The 21,928-nt window shown below is 39.3% G+C and overlaps 2 protein-coding genes across 2 annotated transcripts; both read left to right on the forward strand.

Moving 5' to 3' along the window:
- Nucleotides 1-20,807: 20,807 nt before the first annotated feature.
- Nucleotides 20,808-21,287, forward strand: LOC138901747 (uncharacterized). Its single transcript, XM_070189535.1, has one exon. It carries the CDS (start codon nt 20,808-20,810, stop codon nt 21,285-21,287), a length of 480 nt encoding a protein of 159 aa, XP_070045636.1.
- Nucleotides 21,288-21,293: 6 nt separating this feature from the next.
- LOC138901748 (uncharacterized) lies at nt 21,294-21,659 on the forward strand. The gene has a single exon (XM_070189536.1). The coding sequence runs from the start codon at nt 21,294-21,296 to the stop codon at nt 21,657-21,659; it is 366 nt and encodes a 121-aa protein (XP_070045637.1).
- The last annotated feature ends 269 nt before the right edge of the window (nt 21,660-21,928 follow it).

Below are 21,928 nucleotides of genomic sequence, written 5' to 3' on the forward strand. Positions count from 1 at the left end.
TTATTTGGGGTCATTGATTCATGCTATCTCTCTTGTTGTCGAATTGCACTTTCGTGGAATCATTGTTACACATTACCTCTCCCTTGTTGAATGATTCTTGTTGAGACTATTATTTCCATGTTGTGTCTTTCTTTGTGATTTTGTTCTTCTGTTTCTTTGTGTTCTGAAGTTCTTGTGTTGATTTACTTGTCGTATTCTCGTGTTATTGTTGTTGTTGCTGTCACGACCCAAAATCTACTATAGGTCGTGATGGAGCCCAACGCCGCCGTCAGGCAAGCCAGCATTAATTCATCAATTTATTTACTCGTTTATTATTCTCTAGATCATAATCTCCATTACTTACACAGTTTAAAATAGAATTTGCAGCGGAAAATAATTATAACTACGTGATCTACAATAACGATCAACCAACAGAAACCTCCAAAACCCTGTGTCACAAGCGCATGAGTAATTTCTAAGGAGTACAATATTAATACAACGTGTGTCCTGAATATAGTAAGACATAATAAAATAAATAGTACAAGGGAGACTCAGTGGACTGCGATGCGTGCCCTGGAATGCATTTCACATAAAGTCTCCTCAACGGGTGCGCGCACATTTAGTGCAGAAGTGCAGCATGAGTACGCAAATCAACGCTTACCCAGTAAGTATCTAGCCTAACCCCAGAGAAGTAGTGACGATGGGTCGACATATACTCATACTAGAGGTCCAATAAAGAAATATAAAAAAACTGAAACAAATATACATTGCACGACAATAACAAGATAAATCTGTAAGGTCCATAACCTCCAAATTATTTCTTTTATAGTATAAGTTTCTCAATCTTGTATCTTGCCTTAATAGCTAAGAAATTATCAAGTGACATTATCAAATAAATAAGGAACACCGTATATTATATTGGGCATCAACAGAAAGAAAATCTCGTGACTGTTTGGACTACCAGCGATATAACGTACGGTTATGCCAAGGTTGTTCGGTCCGATCCAGAATAATGTATACACTACCGAGGGTCGAACGGCACAAACCATAGATGCACGTATATACTGATAAGGCATTCAGCCCGCTCCACAAGAAAAAGAAAGAAGTTCAGTGAATTACGAGACACATGTTTACAATACAACACATGAGCATAAAATGAATATAATCGTTACAATTTCTCAATTAACTTGACCAAAATTCAAAGTGTCAAGGCTTGGCCTATTATACATACGTTTATTTCTAATTTAAATTCAATTATAATTTTAATTAGTTAAACCAGCAGGATGAGTTGAAATAATTTAAATATCACAGGATAAGATCCTAAGTCTACCCGGACATAACATGCTTAGCTACGTACAGACTCTCGTCACCTCGTACGTTCATAGCACCCATAACTAGTGGCGCATAACAATAATTATCACCTAGGTTTAGTTTCCCCCTCACAGAGTTACACAGGAGACTTACCTCGCTCCGAAGTTCCATAACCGACTCCAACGCCACTCTAACACCCAAAATCCATGCCCGTCGCTCCAAAACTAGTCAATCAATTTGCAAATCCATAAATATATACTCTAATAGTCATTATAAATCAATTTATAACAATTTCCATCTTCGTTCAAAAGGTCGACAAAGTCACCCTCGGGCCCACATGCCTAGATTTTGAAGATTTTCGAAGATAATTTTTACCCATAACACTACGAACTAAAATGTATGATTTTATTCCCAATTCCATGTCCAATTTTGTGGTCAAAATCCAAAAATACCAATTTCTAGGTTTTCTACGAAAAATCTCAAATTCCAACTAATTTTCATGTTTAAATCCTTATAGAATCCATGTATTTAACTTGTAATAGATGGGAATCACTTACCTCGTGTTGCTTGACGAAAATCCCTCCTTGAAGCTCTCCAAAATCGCCCCAACCAAGTGAAAAATGAGAGAAGAAGAGCCAAATCCCGCTCTTAAAATGATTCTGCCCAGCGATATTTTTGCACATGCGGGACAGTAGTCGCACATGCGGCGTCGCTTCTGCGACCACGCCACTGCTTCTGCGGAAAATTGCCCAAACACGATGCCTCGCACCTGCAGAAACATTACCCGCTTCTGAGACATCGCATGTGCGAGGCCCCTTCTTCTCTTGCGCCTTGTTCTGCTTATGTGCCCAATGCTTCGCTTATGCACTTGCGATATGCGGCCAAACTCCGCACCCGCGGTCCTTCCCCTAGCTGACCTGCTCACTTCTGCGAACCCTGGGCCTCTTCTGTGGCCCCATACCTTCGGCCAAAACCTCACAGGTGTGGTTACACCAGATGACAACAGCTTCTGCAATTTCATAAGGCCAAATTCAATCCCTTAACCATCCAGAATCCACCCTACGCTCTCGAGACCTGAACCAAATATACCAACATGTACAAAAATATAATACGAACTTAGTCGAAGCCTTAAACCACGCCAAAAAATACCAAAATCATGAATCGTGCCTCGAATCAATCTAATAATTACTAAATTTCCAAATTCTATAACTTGTACTGGAACGCATCAAACCAAGTCCGATTGAACTCAAATTTTGCACAGAAGTCATATTTGACATTACGGACCTACTCCCACTCCCGGAATCAATATCCGATTCTGATATCAAAAAGTCCACTCCCGGTCGAACTTTCCAAAAATTATCCAATTTCCAGCTTTCGCCAATTGAAGCCGAAATGGTCACAAACCTCAAAATCAACGTCCGAACACGCTCCTAAGAGCACAATCACCATACCAAATTATTTTCAGGCTCTGAATCCCAAATGGACACCGATAACATCAAAATCCACTTCAAGCCAAACTTATGAAATGCTAAAAAAATTTAAAATGTTAACTTTCCATAATAAATGTCGAAATGATCCTGATGATCTAATACTCAACCCGAACATACGGCCAAGTCCAAAATCATTATACGAACCTATTGGAACCTTCAATTCTCGATTTCGAGGCCGTTTACTCAAAAGTCAAACCTTAGTCAATTCTCTCCACTTAAAGCTTCTGAAATTAGAATTTTCTTTCCAAATCAACTCTGAACTTTCCGTAATTCAATTAAGACCACATGTACAAGTCGTAACACCTAAAGTGAAGTTGCTCAAGTCTTCAAACCGCCGAACGACGCTCTAGAGCTCAAAACGACCGGTCGGATCGTTACATTCTCCCCCACTTAAATATACGTTCGTCCTCGAACGTTCCAAGAACTGCCCCAGAGTTGCCCAAAATCATTGTTTAACACCTCGTGCACCTGACCGTGCTGACACAACCCAGTTTAACACATTAGCTCGAGCCAGACTGAAGATTTTCTCTTTTTATTTTGTCAATAAGCCTTAGAACCAAATTCCAACCTCCGAATTTCTCTACAGCGCCTTATTCTAACACACTAACGTCATGCCAATCACCACACACTGTACCAAAATATTATCATGCATCTACGCGGAAATCACACCACGCACCATATAAGTCGGTTTCCCATAATAGCATCCCTTAACCATAATAGCTGAAATTTTACGAATCAGATGCCCGCAATATACCTCATAATACAAATAAGCCTGGTTTATATCCTCACAATACTTCCAGGACATAGAAGATGTGTAGAAATCCATAATCACCTGCCGAATCAATCAAATCATGTAGTCGCTTCTCATGACAAGGACCATAGCCTCATTCTGAACCAAATAACGATATTCTCTCTTTAATATGCCTTATATAAATCTGATTGCACCGATTTCAGGTCAAATCACCTCGTCTCACCCAGTACAAGTTGTTCCGGTGATAGCAATCTCAAACGCTGCCAAGATCTCATATAACAATAACAATGCACCAACAAGCTATAAACTCTAATATAACTCACAAGGAAGAACGAACTTTGACGAGGGATTACCCAGCCCGCGTAATGAATAAAACGACTGAATAGGTGCTATGAACCTACCTCAGGGATGAAAACAAGGCACACAAAATAAGTGTAAAGAACCATGCTCAACATCTCATGGTTGCGGTGTGCAACCAGATCCAATGTGACACTATTGTGGTGTGAAACCCGATCCAATGTGATATTGTTGCGGCGTGCAACCTGATCCATTGTGACACTGTTACGGCGTGTAACCCGATCCGCATAACATACTCGTGGTAGCGTGCCACCCAATACAAACAATACACCCGTGGTGACATACCACCCGATACGCACATAACAATCAAGAAGAAAACACACATCAAGTCGTAACACTTATACTCACGATATGCCCGAATATCAACCACAAGTATACCAAATGCGTAATACAAATCATGGGGAGACAGGTAGCACCATACGCTACGAAACTAAAGCACAACCAAGGTGCGATATATGATCTGCATCTCGAGAACCACCCTACTCTCATAACACCACAACTACACGGCACCTCAACACATATGTGAATAATCAAGTCATCTCACAACCCACATGGTACAATGGAGTATTACATGAAATAGGCGATGACGAAAATAACATCCAATGTCCGAAGACTCCTCCATGAGAAATGCTATGCTGAATGAACACACCCAACCTGATGTAGAGCACACATCCACATTTAGACCCATCAACGGACCTCAAGCCGATTCTGATCATAGTATAATGGGCTGATAACCTTTCAAGGATCCACAATAATATCTTCCCATGACACATAAGAACATCCGTCAAATCCGAAACAAACTCACACAGTCCACAACCCAAGGAATAGAATGCCTCTCAGGCATAAACTCTCGCATTTGCGATATTACCATCACCTCCATACCTGGTTTCAATGCTTAACAATCGAGTGACTAACATGTCACACTTATACAATCTCATCGTGGGGTATGCTCCCACAACCTTCGGCTCAGGTAGCAAAGTCTGCATATCCATACCACCAATAGTTCAAATTCTGTAAAGTGAATCAAAATCCGCAAGTCAATACACAACGCCTCTTCCACAGAACATCATTCTCAGGTGACTCTAAAGAAAATACCATCTTACTCTGACAATCTGCATTCACCCCTGCTCATCCGAGCTCGTGACATTCTATCAACACTGAACCGCAACCTTGACCTTCAACCTCTAGTTCCCATGCCGCTCACTGCACCTATCATGCCGCTACGCGATGATACATGTATTCACCAGAACCTTTGAACTACTAGTGGAATAAACACTTCATTGGCTAGAAACCTTTCACTTAACTCATTTCAGAAGAACCAATGCAACATGAAGCCAAATTCTCAAACCACATAACGTACAAACCTCAAGTCGTGATCTAAATCATCATGACTCCTCCAACATCCATTTACACAACAAGGCCATTCGAAACAAATACCTCCCAAATCAATCAAGGTATGGTGGATGTCAAGCCCGCACGTATGTCCACAAACCACATGTATAACTTCACACACCGAAGGGACCTGTCATTGCCACAATCATGCTGATTCAACCATTACTAACTGGTCTAACTTCTTTCAATTTACTCTTGCCCAGACTTAGAAATATAATATCTCTATTCACAACATAACGAACTAGATTTGCACTCGCCCTGAGTGACCCGAATTGCGAGACCACATCGTCTCCATACTCATGAACCATCTCATACCCTCCTTATGTGCTCAATAGCACCTCCAACTGGTACACCCATTCTGCAAGATCTTCCGCGAATCCAAGGCTATTTCTTTCTTTCCTCCAATACTGCACCACATACCTGATGATAACATAGAGCATTTCAAGTCTCGTTCGCAATCCACTGTGAAGACTCGATCCTTAACCACACAACGGACCTGAAATCCTTAGGCACCACACTTTAATTCTTGAACCCACTAGAACCGTTGTTGAGAGTCACCCACTCTGACCCAATATTGAATATCACCAAACTTCAACGCTCTGCTAGCACATGAATACACTATGAAAGAAGCAACCGTCTAAATTATTTTCCATGTATATTACATCCACAAGAAGCATAAACTTTGATCCTTCCCAAAACCTAAACCTCATTCGATAAGGCGAAGTATAGCATACATTCATCAAGTTCCTTTCTTGAATTACTCCTGATAATTTCTTTTTTAGTCATAAACAACCCACCAACACATTGATAACCACAAATTGCACAAGCAGACAACCACATGATCCAATCATAGACGGTGGGGCTCCCTTACTTATTTTAGGGTACCCTCACATAATGTAGAGCCCATAATGACGCCTCCTTCTCAATTACCATGAGCTTGTACCGTTAACCCACCAAATTTCTTGAAGTCTTTTGTTAAGCTCTTCATGAACATTCTGAATCATCAGTCACAATCACGTATTAGACCTCTTACCGGGTAGCAAGTAGTATTCTTCGTAGAAGCTTCATCAACATCACATAACCGCTAACTTGCTCACAGGAGATAAGCCACCTATGGAATTCCTTACCAACATCTTCTAACAACGCTGTACTGGGTATATCTTCTACGTAATCAGTTAATTCTCCTGAGCCCAAGCTTGCCCACCAACTGTATAAGTTTGTTGCTTCCCCATTGACATAAACTGAACGTCCGACAGTACATTTCAACCTGAAATCACATTGCATCCAAATCAATAATCAAGCCTTCACACCCTCTTCATTTTAAGTAAATTCCTTCCTGCCATATTAAATGTTCCTCAGTACAGTAGCCACCATCCCATACAATCCGTAGGCCTAGTTACTATCCACCATGATTCCCAAATTGCTCTAAACTCCTCTCAAGGCACACGCCTATCCTGCCACAAAATCCATATGTTAATCAGCCACTCTTACTCGGTTAGACCACCTACTAGTAATTCAACCACAGCGAGACACCTCCCGCCATGTCCTTCTTCATACTTCGCTACCCAATTATTGTATCAAATCAAAATCAATTCCTGTAGCACCTGAACTAATAAATTGCTTCCAACTCTAAACCTCTTGGAAGGTCATCCTTCTCGAGCCATCAACATTAAAAACACTGATTCGGCCCCGAAGCCACTACACATCGCTATCTATGACAACCGCTTCTTAGGTATCATTTCACAACACCTTGCCACCAAGGCAAATTCAAGAAGACCATAACACAGGCGAACCTTAATACATTCAAACAAGGACAACGACACCACAACACAGATGAAAATTTCACCACGCTCGAAAATACCAAGTCTCGTTACTCCATCAACCCAAACCTCGACGTTTTTAGTCCGATTGCCTTTCCCTTGCTGGAATTAAACGTTGCACCTCTAAATTATGTGTTGAGAAATCCTCCTTTCAAGTAATTCCCTACATTGATACATACATAAGTACCTTACCATTACACCAACATTTTGAGATAAAAACACATAGACATCGTAGCAATCTGTGCACAGTCTCGAAACTATAGGAAATACAGATACTGAGCTGGAACAAAACAATATCCTTTCGCAAGGAGACGATGATAGCCTGCCCAAACACGTAGGGAAAAACATCTTGTACTACATCTGCAACACCACTACAAATCCTCGATGGCCAATTGATAACAGTGCCTCGCGTCACATTAGATTGTGTAGGAAAGAAATAAAGGCACAAGCCTCAATGGAATCAAATCGCATAATGAGGAATCAAGAAGGGAAGTGCTCTTAACATCCATGTAGCCTCTCGAAGATAAGTACATGCATCTTCGTAATGATCCGCAATACTTTACTAGCCTTGCTCATGACTCGTGAGGCCTAAGTGAACCTAACGCTCTAGTACCAAGCTGTCACGACCCAAAATCCACTATAAGTTGTGATGCCTCCTAGCGTCGCCGTCAGGCAAGCCAACGTTAATTCATCAATTTATTTACTCGTTTATTACTCTCGAGATCATAATCTCCATTATAAAATAGAATTTGCAGGGGGAAAATAATTATAACTACATGATTTACAATAACGATCAACTAGGAGAAACCCCCAAAATCCGGTGTCACAAGTGCATGAGCAATTTCTAAGGAGTACAATATTAATAAAACGTCTGTCCCGAATATAATAAGACAAAATAAAATAAATAGTGCAAGGGAGACTCGGTGGACTGCGATGCGTGGCCTGGAATGCAACTCACATAAAGTCTCCTAAACGGGTGCGCCTACGCGCCAGGATGATCATCAAGTGCACCTGCCAGTGCCTGCACATTTACTGCAAGAGTGCAACATGAGTACTTAAATCAACGCGTACCTAGTAAGTATCTAGCCTAACCCCAGAGAAGTAGTGACGAGGGGTCGACATCGACTCTTACTAGAGGTCCAATAAAGCAATATAATAAAACTTAAATAGATATACAGTGTACGGCAATAACAAGATAATCTGTAAGGTGCATAACCTCCCAATTATTTCTTTTATAGTATAAGTTTCTCAATCTTGTATCCTGCCTTAATAGATTAGAAATTATCAAGTGCTTTTATCAAATAAATAGGAACACCATATATTATGTCGGGCATCAATAGAAAGAAAATCTCGTGACTGTTCGGACTACCAGCGATATAACACACGATTATGCCGAGGTCGTTCTGCCCGATCCAGAATAATGTGTACACTTCCGAGGGTTGAGCGACACGAACCATAGATACACGTATATACTACCGAGGTGTTCTACCCGCTCCACTAGAAAAGGAAAGAAGGTCACCGAATTACGAGACACGTGTTTACAATACAACACATGAGCATAAATTGAATATAATCGTTACCATTTCTCAATTAACTTGCCCAAAATTCAAAGTGTCAAGTCTTGGCCTATTATACATACGTTTATATCTAATTCAAATTCAATTATAATTTTAATTAGTTAAGCCAGCAGAATGAGTTCAAATAATTTAAATATCATAGGATAAGATCCTAAGTCTACCCGGACATAACATGCTTAGCTATGTACGTACCCTCGTCACCTCGTGCGTACGTAGTACCCATAACTAGTGGCATATAACAATAATCATCACCTAGGGGTAGTTTCCTCCTCACAGAGTTCGACAAGAGACTTACCTCGCTCTGAAGTTTCATAACCGGCTGCAAATTGATGCCCTTCGCTCCAAAACTAGTCAATCAATGTGCAAATCCACAAATATATACTCTTATACTCATTATAAATGAATTTATAACAATTTCTAACTTCGCTAAAAAGGTCGATAAAGTCACCCTAGGCCCACATGCCCGGATTCCGAAACTTTTCGAAGATAATCTTTACCCATAACACTACGAACTCAAATATATGATTTTATTCCCAATTTCATGTCCAATTTCGTGGTCAAAATCCAAAAATACCAATTTCTAGGTTTTCTACCAAAACTCTCAAATTCCTACTTATTTTCATGTTTAAATCCTTATAGAATCCATGTATTTAACTTGTAATATATGGAAATAACTTACCTCGTGTTGCTTGATGAAAATCCCTCCTTAAAGCTCTCCAAAATAGCCCCAACCAAGTGAAAAATGAGAGAAGAAGAGCCAAATCCCGCTCTTAAAACGATTCTGCCTAGCAATATATTCGCACTTGCGGGACAATAGCCACACATGCGGCGTCACTTCTGTGACTACGCCACCGCTTTTGCGGAAAGACACCGAATCACGATGCCTCGCACCTGCGGAAACATTCCCCGCTTCTATGACATCGCATGTGCGAGCCCCCTTCCGTTCTTACGCCTTCTCCCGCTTCTGCGCCCAACGCTTTGTTTCTACGCTTGCGCAGATGCAGCCAAAACTCTGTACCTGCGGTTCTTCCCCTGGTTGACCTGCTCTGCTTCTGCGACCCCTGGGCCGCTTCTGCAACCCCTGGGCCGCTTCTGCGGCCAAAACCTCGCAAGTGCGGTTACACCAGATGATAGCAGCATGTCCCAAAATACAATACGAGGCCCTCGAGTCCTTAACCAAATATACCAACATGTCCCAAAATACAATACGAACTTAGTCGAACCCTTAAACCACGTCAAACAACACTAAAATCATGAATCGTGTCTCGAATCAAACTTATAATTTTCAATTTTTCAAATTCTATAACTTATACCGGAATGCATCAAATCAAGTCCGATTGACCTCAATTTTGCACACAAGTCATAATTAACATTACAGACCTACTCCCACTTTCGGAATCAGAATCTGACCCCGATATTAAAAAGTCCACTCCGGCTGTCGAACTTCCCAAAAATTATCCAATTTCTAACTTTCGCTAATTGACGTTGAAATGACATACAGACCTCCAAATCAACGTCCGAACACGCTCCTAAGACCACAATCACCATGCAGAACTATTCCCAAGCTCGGAATCCCAAACGGACATCGATAACATCAAAATCTACTTCAAGCCAAACTTATGAAATTCTTACCTAGTCTTAGAGACTAGGTGCCGCCACGGCATCCTACGGAGGAAAATTAAGTTTGTGACAGGGGGTGACGGGGTTAGGGTGGGTGGGTAACGCAGAAAAACGAAAAAAAATAGAAAATTAAAGTTGGAGGGGGTTGGGATTAGATGTGAAGGTAGGTGGAGTTTTAAAAAAATATTTTCCTAACTTTTTCTAAGGAAGTCATTTTCTTTCAATTTCAGAAAAATGTGATATTTAGAAAAATATTTTCCAAACTATTTTGTGCAACCAAATAGCGAAAAATCGGAAAATACGTCATACCAACCACACCCTTAGTGTTCTTCAATAAATTGGAAGATAAACTTTAGTTCGGTTGACAAAAAAAAAAAAATAAGAGAGAAAACTTGAATTAGCCTTACTATTCATAATTTTTATTTTTATTGACTGTAGAATTTTTGAATAATTATTATCAGAAGACTTCAATGTCTATGAATTTAAATCTTTTTATCTTTTTATTTTTCTGTTGATTATCGCTTGTTCCTCCTTTTATATTTGGGAGATTTTTACTAATTTACTAGTAGGAAGAATATGTTATAGTAGATCCAGATATGCAATTTACACATTGTAACAGAAAATGAAAAAATGACATTGTATAGTCGTTTTTAAAATAATAGTCAAAAATATTTTATATATATATATATATAGTATGTTATATACAAAAATTATATAAATTTGCTATCGAAAGTAAATCATTTTAAGCGTGAGCAAAGTGTAATCATATATTACTAACTCCGCAATTCGACTAAAGTACGAATTCTAATTAATAATTCACACTCTATCCCAAAAAATCTCTCAAATCCCATAAAATTTCAGACAATCAAAGCAGTAAACTACTGTTAACAAGAAAAGCGTGATTATTTTTTGAATCCTCCACAAAGCTTTCCTCCTTCTACTTCTTTTTCAAACCCTTGAGAGAGAAGAGAATATTTCGAGAGCACGGGTGTATCTACATCTGAAAGTTTTTGGACATCATGTAAAGAGGAATTTACGTAGAATATTACAATTAATTAGACGGCATTGAAGTGGTCTAGTGGTAAGCACCCTCCACTTCTAACAAACAAATTATGAATTCGAGTCATCCTAAGAGCAAGATGAGAGTTCTTGGAGGGAGGGAGCCGAGGGTCTATCGAAAACCGTCTCTCTATCACAGAGTAGGGGTAAAGTCTGTGTACACACTGCCCTTCCAGACCCCACTAGTAAGATTATACTGAGTTATTGTTGTTGTTTGTTACAATTTGTACAACTTATTTTAAATTATACAACTTTTAATATCCCTACTATATCTCTTTTAAGATTCTCTCACTTAAAAGTATTCTTATATCTCTCTTTTGAAATTTTCTCACATAAAAATATCCTTATATCTCTCTTCCTAAAATGTATCTCTCCCTACTAATTCTTTCCCAATTTCTCCATTAAAAAGATTCTTATATCCCAAGCCTCTTCTCCTATTATTAATATGTATCTGATGTATACTAATAATAAATATAATATACAATATATTATATAGTACAAAATAATAAGTATACAATATGACATACCTTTGTTTTATAATATCACTTTTAGTTATATGTATAGATTGAGAAAAAAATTCTAATATATACAATGAGAAAAAGAAAATCTGATGTATACCACTAATAAATATCGTATACAAGATATTATATATTATAAACTTATATGATATTGGTATAGTATAAAATACAATATACCTTCATTGTATAATATTACTTTAGTTTATCTGAATATATACTACTAATAAATATACTATACAACATATTATACAATATACACTTTTATGAAATTGGTATATAATATACTATACATCACCTTTATAGTAAAATATTACTTTAGTTCGTGTTGAATTTTTTATATTAAATATTACATGCTATATGTTAATTATGATATATATCTTGTTCTTTTTTTGGGATAATTTCATTTGAATAACATTTCTCCTACCGGAAACGGTGATTATTGTTCCTGTATATGTAGATTTTAGAAAATTACCATCAACACCGATGATTGGGTTGCAATGCTCCCGCCCTTTGATCGATGCATAAATAGCTACAAATAAATACAAGAATGATCCATCATCAGAATTGATCAAAATCTCTTCGGCATCAAATTTAACATATCTGCGATCACCTTGCCATACTCCATTGTATTATCAGAGTTGGTATATTCACCATTATTTCTTAGAGTACAATATCCTACTTTAAGTATACCTAGATGGAGAATCAGAAAGAGACACAATGGAAGAACCGATACTTTTCATACGAACTACCGCTATGTAGTACCTATTTTTAGGGAATATGGAGTGTTGGTCATGAGGCGGTGTTGTAGTGATAACCCAATATATTCATAGTGATAATCAATAATTAACAAATTGGAGAATTTTTAGGGAATAACTATACATTTCTGATTTTCATTCCCCTTAAATAGGAAATTTATCATATTTTTAGAGTATATCTTTTATATATATGTTGTACAATTTGTAATTTAAAACCAAGTCGTAGATTATGGAATATTTTACTAATCCTTATGTAACTATGAAAATTTCTAAATGTAACATACTTCTCCTCCAACTGCTTCATTTTTCCTCTGTAGTATACTTCTTGGTCAATCATTCTTATCATAGTTTCCACATGCCTTTCTTTTTGTTGAAATACTCTCATATTCCTTTCCATCCAGATAAAATACACTGGCAGCCAAGCTAATTCTATATATATGTACTCTGGCAGAGTTCCCTCTTGCACTTTCAGTTGCCTAGGTAATTTTCTCATTCCCTATATAGGGTTCTCTATTCAGAACTTGCCACTGTAGGATCTTCTTCCATATCCCAGCTGCTATTGGACATGTGAACAATAGATGATTGATTGTTTCAGATGCTTCAGAACACAAGGGACATGTAAGATCATCCACTCTGCACCACTGAGCTATTCTATCTCTTGTCCGGAGCCTACTACATGTATAGTTAATTGTGTATATTGTGTTATGTACGTATACAAGTCATATACTTTATAATATACATATACATATTATATGTAATATATAAATTGTATATACATTTCATATAAATTATATTATTTGTATACACCATATATACAACATATATTACATTACCATCTTATACACAATTCATATTTATGTACACCATATAAATCTATATACTAGGTCTTTGACACATGTATTCCAATGCTAATTGGTAAATATTTTAAAAATTATACTAAATGTGCGATGACTTGTACAAAAACTGACGAGAAGAAAATGCAATCTCAAATTGATGAACAATTAGCTTCTTCATTCGATATTTATCAATATTACTGCACAATTTATCATACTGAAAAATTGCTATCAAATGAATTTCAATAGTAATATTCGACAACTTTAATTATGCAATTCTTATAATATATCAAATAATTTACTGGATAGTAATTTCTTTTTTAAATATGTCAATAAAGCTTTTGCCTTCTTCAAGAAATTATTATCGAATGAGAGTAATGTTTCGTAGAAGCTATATATACATAAATTCAATCAATGCACCTTCCTTAGGATGGCTAGTAGCTCATTGTCAATTTCATGGCATATATTTATACATAAGTAGTACTTTATTTGTGATAGAGGTAATAATTGTGAAATAATTTATTGTTGTATATAAATCATAATTATACGTTTCATGTAACATTTATCTTTGTGTTTGATTCAAAATTATGAGTCCTTTTTTATGGGCTAAAAGTTATCATAATTATATGTGGCCTAGTCGACATTAAGAAAGCCTTCGAAGGCTTCCACGTGTCATCGATTTGGTTTGCACAGAGGACGAAGGCGAGGTGACTCCACAGAGGACGAAGGTGAGGTCGAGGTGACTCAACAGAGGACGAAGATGAGGACGAGTACTCCCTTCAGTAAAGTAGTAACGGCTAAGTTTTAGAAATAAGCCCCCCCCAGAGAATATTCCAGGGATCCTCCCATTTGTACTATTTAGGGCTTTTATGGCCCATGTACCCTTATAAATAGAAATATATGTAATTGTAGAAGGGATTGGATACTCATTGTAAAAAATAATACATTGACATTATCTGAAAATTCTTCCTTTATCACATATATATAAACTTTACCTTTCTGTGTCTTGATCTATCTTTTCTTCCCCCGATAAGGAAGTTTCGAATAGTAAAAGGCCCATCATCATCCCTCTTTGTAAGAAGAAATATTAAGGAATTTCACCCTTTTCGGGTGATCCACATCTATTTATTTACTTAAATCCCATTTATTATTATTTATTACTATTTATTGCCATCCTCCATATTATCAAATCATTGATTATAGCGTTATTGTTGTTATTTATTGCTGTTCAAATAGCACACGTGAGACCCTCCTACAAAAGCAGTTAATCTATCTCTTGAATATTAATATTGGCTAAGATTAATCCTATTTTATTATAATATCTGATTGTATAAACCTAAATCTAAATTTTGGGTCATACAGTTTGGCGCCATCTGTGGCAATTTTCTCAGCCAATTTTTTAGTTTCTATTGGATCTATAACTAACGTGAGTTGTTAATCTAACAAACCACAAAGTTTATCTTTTTTCTCGATGCATAGTAAAATCTCCATGACAGGTAACCAAGGAAACGAAATGAAGGCAACAGATAATGTTCCCCCCAACCTCACCAATGCCATCAACGAAGGCTATGACATCCAAGGTGAGTAGGTTTGTGGAATAGCAGTACAACAAGGAAGCAACTCCACATGCCATACCAAAGACCTTCAAGATGCCCCCATATCTCAGAATCTACGACGGGACGACCGACCTTGAAGATCATATGACTCACTATGTTACCGCTGTGAAAGGCAACGACCTCACCAAAGAGCAGATGTCCTCCATCTTGCTGAAACAATTTGGCAAAACCCTCACTGGAGGGGCGTTGACATGGTATTCACAATTACCAGCTTGTTCCATAGAAACATTCAAAGAGATGGCCGACAAGTTCGTGGCGGCGCATGCCGGGGCAACGAAAGATGAAACAAGGGAAAACGACATCTTTGTCATTAAGCAATCCCTAGGAGAGGGATTGAGGGACTTCCTCACCCGACTCAACAGGGTAGGATGAGCTTACCAAATAGTTTTTAAGGGATGGCCGTGGTAGCCTTTCAGAATGGATTGAGCAGAGAGGGTTTGAGGGTGACCAGAAAGTTTATATGTCGGTTAACGAAGTTTCCACCGGCCACTTGGGATGAAATCCACAATGCGTACTGTGCCGAGTTCAGAGTAGACGACGACGAACACAATGGACAAACTCTTTGACTCACCTTGGTGCAATCCGAGCCCAGCAAAAGAACACAGGGATAATACGAGAAGAGACCATCCAGTATCACTGGCAGGCAGGCAATGACACCAACCCTATGTTATGACACCCGTTCCCTCATTTCATTATAAAGATGGCTTGTCTAGGCCGAGATGAGGCACTCACAGGAACGATCGAGGTATGCCCCTTATTATCTGCTCACGATTTTTCTGTGTCGCTTGCAAAAGTGGTCTACGCTCTCAAGAAGCTTGGAACAAAGGTCAAATGGCTACCAAAGATGAGGTCGGACCCAAACAAAAGGAAATCTGACATCCTTTGCGAGTTCCACCAAGAACGTGGACACAAAACAGAAGATTACATCGCCCTAAGACTGGAAGTAGCAAACATGTTGCATCGCATATTTAACGCATATTTATTTGCCATTAGTCACGCAGATATGCCAGGCATCCCCAAATAAATCGCCACGCATAAGCTAAATGTCAATCCCTTTTAACCCTAGTAAGGCAGGTCCGATGAAAGTTCAGCTCCACCATCAATGAGGCCGTCCACGAAGAAGTAGAAAAGTTATTGGCAAATGGCAAATGGCTCTTTCAGGGATGAGAAGTACTCCAAATGGATTGACAATGTAGTGATAGTTAAAAAGAAAAATGATAAATGGAGGATGTGCATGGACTTCACAGACCTAAACAAAGTATGCCCAAAATATTCATTCCCGCTGCCACACATCGGCTAACTCATCGACACAATGGAAGGACACGAGCATTTAAGTTTTCTAGACGCCTACTCAGGTTAAAACCAAATACTCATAGAATAAGAAGACCAAGATAAAAATATGTTCATCACACATAGGGGAACATATTGTTATAAAGTCATGCCATTAGGGTTAAAGAACGCGGGGGCTACCTACCAAAGGTTGGTCCCGAAGATGTTCAAAGATCAACTTGGCAAAACCATGAAGGTGTATATCGACGACATGTTGGTCAAGTCCGTAAATGTAGAAGATCATATCGACCAATTGAATGAAGCCTTTAACATACTAAGAAAGTAGGGAATAAAACTAAACCCCGAGAAATGCGTTAGGGTAGCCTCGGGAAAATGTTTGGGTTTCTTGGTATCACAGCAAGGGATTGAGGTCAACTCAGATAAAATTAAGGCTATCATGGGATACTAAAACAACGAGATACCCGAGTATGTATAAGAATTTCAATAATTAAAGGCATACTTGTCATCACCACCATTTCTCTCAAAGCACGAGCCCGGTGAGCGCCTCCTTGTTTACCTCGCCGTCTCAAAAGTAGCGGTAAGTGAGGTCTTAGTTCGAGAAGACAAAGGTACACAATCCTAAATTTATTATATCAGTAAAACACTTGTTGACACCGAGACAAGGTACCCTCACCTCGAGAAATTAGATTTCGCCCTGGTCATAGCTTCACAAAAGCTTAGACCCTATTTTCAGTGCCACCCGATCTCGATTTTCAGCACTTTCCCTTTCAGAAGCATATTACACAAACCCGAGCTTTCAAGGAGGCTGGCCAACTGAGCCCTCGAATTAAGTGAACACAACATCACTTATTCCCCTATATATGTGGATTCTTATCTTCTTGACTCGCACAACGATAAAGTAGCGAGTGCTCGTCGACTTTGTCGCAGACTTTAGTGCAAAAGTAATATTCGAGGCAGAAAAAGAAACGACTCAAGCTTCTTTCAAACACAGGACCTTTGGATCCTACACACTGACAACACATCCAATGCATGCGGGTTCAGATTGGGACTCGCGCTTGAGGTTCCCACCGGAGAGATAATTTGACAATCCATTAGGGGTGGGCGTCGGTCGGTTCGGTTTGGTTTTTTCGGTATTCGATTTGCGATTTTAATAACCAAAGCTGAACCAAAGTATTTTCGGTGCGGTTCAGTTTTCATTGGAGAGAATGGCTGAATGATTCTTTGAGGTCAACAAGATTTCTTTCAGTCACGACGATTAGCCTGTAGAGGGATCCGCCCACAACAAAGCCCTTCACCTGACTGTCAAATGTGAGGGCTATTATGTGAAGAGAGTCATGCTAAATGGTGGTTTCGAGGTCGATATTTTTCCTCTTTTAACACTCCAGAGAATAGAGATTGGAACGGAAAGAATCCGACCTAACGACATCTGTGTAAAGGCTTTGGATGGTGTCAAGAGAGATACAATAGGGGAAATCAATATGATTTTGACCATTGGCCCCGTGGACTTCGAAGTGACTTTCCAGGTTCTGGACATGGGCACCTCATACAATTTCCTCTTGGGTAGGTCATGGATTCACGCTGCTGGAGTTGCTCCCTCCACTCTCCACCAAATGGTCAAATTTGAATACGAAAATCAAGAAATTGTTGTCCATGGGGAGGACGAGCAATCCATCTACAGGGACCCTTCAGTCCCGTTCCTTGAAGCTAGAGAAGGCAACGAGCATATTGTATGCCAGGCCTTCGAGATTATGGTTGGTGACCAATGTGAAGAAGGGGACCCATTACCTCAACCTTGCTTGTCTAATGCCTCGGTCATGGTCGCTACTAAAATGATTAGACATGGTTACAAGCCCAGAAAGGGGCTCAGAGTTATCTCTACAAGGCATCACAGATCCTATCACTTCGATTGCCAATGAGAAGTTTTTCGGTGTGGGTTTCTGAGCTACAAAAGCCGACAGAAAATGGGCGGAGGAGCGCAAATAAAAAGGGTGGGTCCTTCCCCAGCCCATTCCACATCTCGCCCGATCATTTGTCAAACCCAAGTATGTGGAATAAGAAGAAGAGTTTTTCGCAGCCGAAAAAATTGATGATATTTATAAAGCGATGAAACAAATGCTATATGAGTCTCGCATGGTCCATCCATGGGAAGGCACGAGCAATGCTGAGGTGCAGTATATGGGACCAGATAACAAGCTTCAGAATTGCAAAGCTACCCCATTCCCTATCAGACGAGAGTCCCGGTAGTCCAGTCTTGCCATCTCTTCTACATTACGAGTTATTCCATGGTGTAACACAAATCTTTTTACTTTATTGTCTTTTGATTTTGATGTAAACGCTCACATCTTCAATTCAATAAAATGAAATCAAAATTTCATCATCTATAGATGTCTCTTTTCTTTTATTCTAATTTTGCTATTTTTCTTATCTTTTCCTTTTCAGTTATAATAATGCGAACTTAAATAACATGACATGCTTGCGGACTTCATGCCCAGATCCTAAAACGCTGTCTATCTGTGAAATAATGAATCAAGAACTCAAATATGATGAAGATGAGGCTTTTAGGGAAATAAATCGAGAATTGGAACAATTTGAGAATAAGCCTAAGCCAAACTTCAATGAAACCGAGCTAGTTAATCTGGGAAGTTCAGAAGAGATCAGAGAAACCATGATAAGCATTCACGCTGATGAAAGGACTAGAGATGCATTGATCGAACTTTTGATTGAATTCAAAGATGTGTTTGCATGGTCCTATGATGATATGACATGACTGAGCGTTGATTTGGTGGTACATAAATTGCCAACTTATCCTGGTTATCCACCCGTCCAACAGAAACAGAGAAAGTTCAAAATAGACATTAGTGACAAGATCAAGGAAGAAGTCACTAAACAACTGAAAGCTGGTGTGATCCGAGTGGTCCGATACACCACATGGTTGGCTAATGTGGTTCCAGTGCCGAAGAGAGATGGGAAAACCCGAGTGTGTGTTGATTACCGGGATCTGAAAAAAGCGAGCTCCAAGGACAATTTTCCCTTTCCAAACATCCACATTCTTGTTGACAACTGTGACAAACATGAGATACAGTCTTTCGTGGATTGTTATATTGGGTATCACCAGGTTCTGATGGATGAAGAAGATGCAAAAAAGACATCTTTCACCACACCTTGGGGAACTTGCTATTACAGGGCCATGCCATTCGGTCTAAAAAATGCTGGGGCAACCTAAATGAGAGCTATGACTACCATCTTCCATGACATGATGCACCAGGAAATTGAGGTGCATGTGGATGATGTGATCATTAAATCCAGAATGCAAGAAGACCATGTGCGAGATTTGAGGAAGTTCTTTGAGCGTCTGCGCATGTATAATTTGAAATTAAACCTAGCTAAATGTGCATTCGGAGTTCCATCTGGGAAACTTATGGGGTTTATAGTCAGTCGGAGGGGTATTGAATTAGATCCAACAAAGATAAAGTCTATTCAGGATTTACCACCTCCGAAAACCAAGAAAAAGGTCATGAGTCTATTAGGGAGGTTGAATTACATCAGCAGATTCATTGTTCAGCTTACTACCACGTGTGAGCCCATATTTAAGTTGCTGAAGAAAGACACGTCGATCAAATGGACAGATGAGTATCAAGAGACTTTTGATAAAATCAAAGAATATCTGTCAAATCTGCCAGTGTTGGTTCTGCCTGAGCCTGGAAGACCTTTGTTCTTGTACCTTACAATCTTTGAAAATTCTTTCGGCTGTGTCCTGGGGCAACACGATGTGATCGGGAAGAGAGAGAAAGCCATATATTATCTGAGCAAGAAGTTCACCAATTATTAGGCCAAGTACACATTGTTGGAAAGAACTTGTTGTGCCCTAACTTGGGTCGCCCAAAAATTCAGACATTACCTGTTGGCCTACAAAACATATCTCGTAACCAAAATGGATCCTCTGAAGTACATATTCCAAAAATCGATGCCCACGGGAAGGTTAGCAAAATGGCAAATCCTGCTCACTAAGTTCGACATTGTCTATGTCACTCACACGGCAATGAAAGCCCAAGCATTGGCGGATCATCTAGCGGATAACCCGGTCGATGATGAATATCAACCCTTGAGCACTTACTTTCCACACGAAGAAGTGAACTCAATCGAAGTAATTCCGGAGAACACCAATGCTTGGAAAATGTTCTTTGATAGAGCTGTAAATGCAAAAGGTGTTAGGGCCGGAGCAATTCTGATTTCTCCTATAGGTCAGCACTATCTGGCCACAGCCCGACTTTGGTTCTTTTGTACAAACAACACCGCAGAATATGAAGCCTTCATCATGGGGCATGAATATGGAAGTTGATCTGGATGTAGAGGAATTGTTAATCATGGGGGATTCTGATTTGATCATTCGGCAAGCCCAAGGAGAATGAGTAACTCGAGAAATCAAACTCATCCCATAAATGAAACATGTGGAAGATCTTAGCAAACGGTTCAAGTCCGTCAAGTTCAGGTACATTCCTCGATTCCATAATGAGCTAGCAGATGCACTAGCTACTTTGGCCTCTATGCTGCCGTACCCGAGTAATATTCATATTGACCCGCTGGAAATCCAAATTCGAGAAAGGAATGGTTATTGTAATGCAATTGAAATAGAACCAGATGTTCAACCATGGTATCATGATCTCAAAAGGTTTTTGAAAATAAAGGAATATCCCGAGCATGCCAGTGGAGATCAAAAGAGAACTATCAGAAGGCTTGCTAGCGGTTTCTTTTTGAGCGAAGAGGTCTTATACACAAGAACTCCATTTCTGAATCTTTTGAGGTTCATAGATGCACGAGAAGCTGATAAGATCATGAATGAAGTGCATTCGGGAACATGTGGGCCCCACATGAATGGTTATGGCCTTGCAAAGAAAATCCTTCAAGCAGGTTACTACTAGATGACCATGGAAAAGGATTGCTTCAGTTTCGTCCGGAAGTGCCATCAATTCCAGATACACGGTGACCTGATTCATGCACCGCCTTCAGAGTTACATCCTATGTCAGCACCTTGGCCGTTCGTTGCATGGGGCATGGATGTCATTGGGCCAATCAAGTCAAAAGCTTCAAATGAGCACAGGGTCATCTTGGTTGCCATTGATTATTTCATAAAATGGGTCGAAGCAGTCACTTTCAAAGCCGTCACCAAGAAAGCAATGGTGGACTTCGTGCATTCCAGCATCATTTGTCGTTCTGGTATTTGTAAAACTATCATTACAGATAATGCTGCAAATTTGAACAGCTACTTGATGAGGGAGGTATCGAACAATTAAAAATAACGCATCACAACTCTACTCCTTATCGGCCCAAAGCTAATGGTGTTGTTGAAGCTGCAAACAAGAATATTAAGAAGATCCCCAGGAAAATGATTCAGGGTTCCAGACAATGGCATGAAAAATTTCCATTTGCACTATTGGGATATCGTACAATCGTGCGCACATCAGTTGGGGCCAAACTTTATTATTGGTTTATGGCACTGAAGCTGTAATACCTGCAGAAGTTGAGATACCCTCTCTTCGGATCATTGTTGAAGACGAGATCG

Source organism: Nicotiana tomentosiformis, chromosome 11 (assembly GCF_000390325.3).
Source record: "Nicotiana tomentosiformis chromosome 11, ASM39032v3, whole genome shotgun sequence".
NCBI lineage: Eukaryota > Viridiplantae > Streptophyta > Magnoliopsida > Solanales > Solanaceae > Nicotiana > Nicotiana tomentosiformis.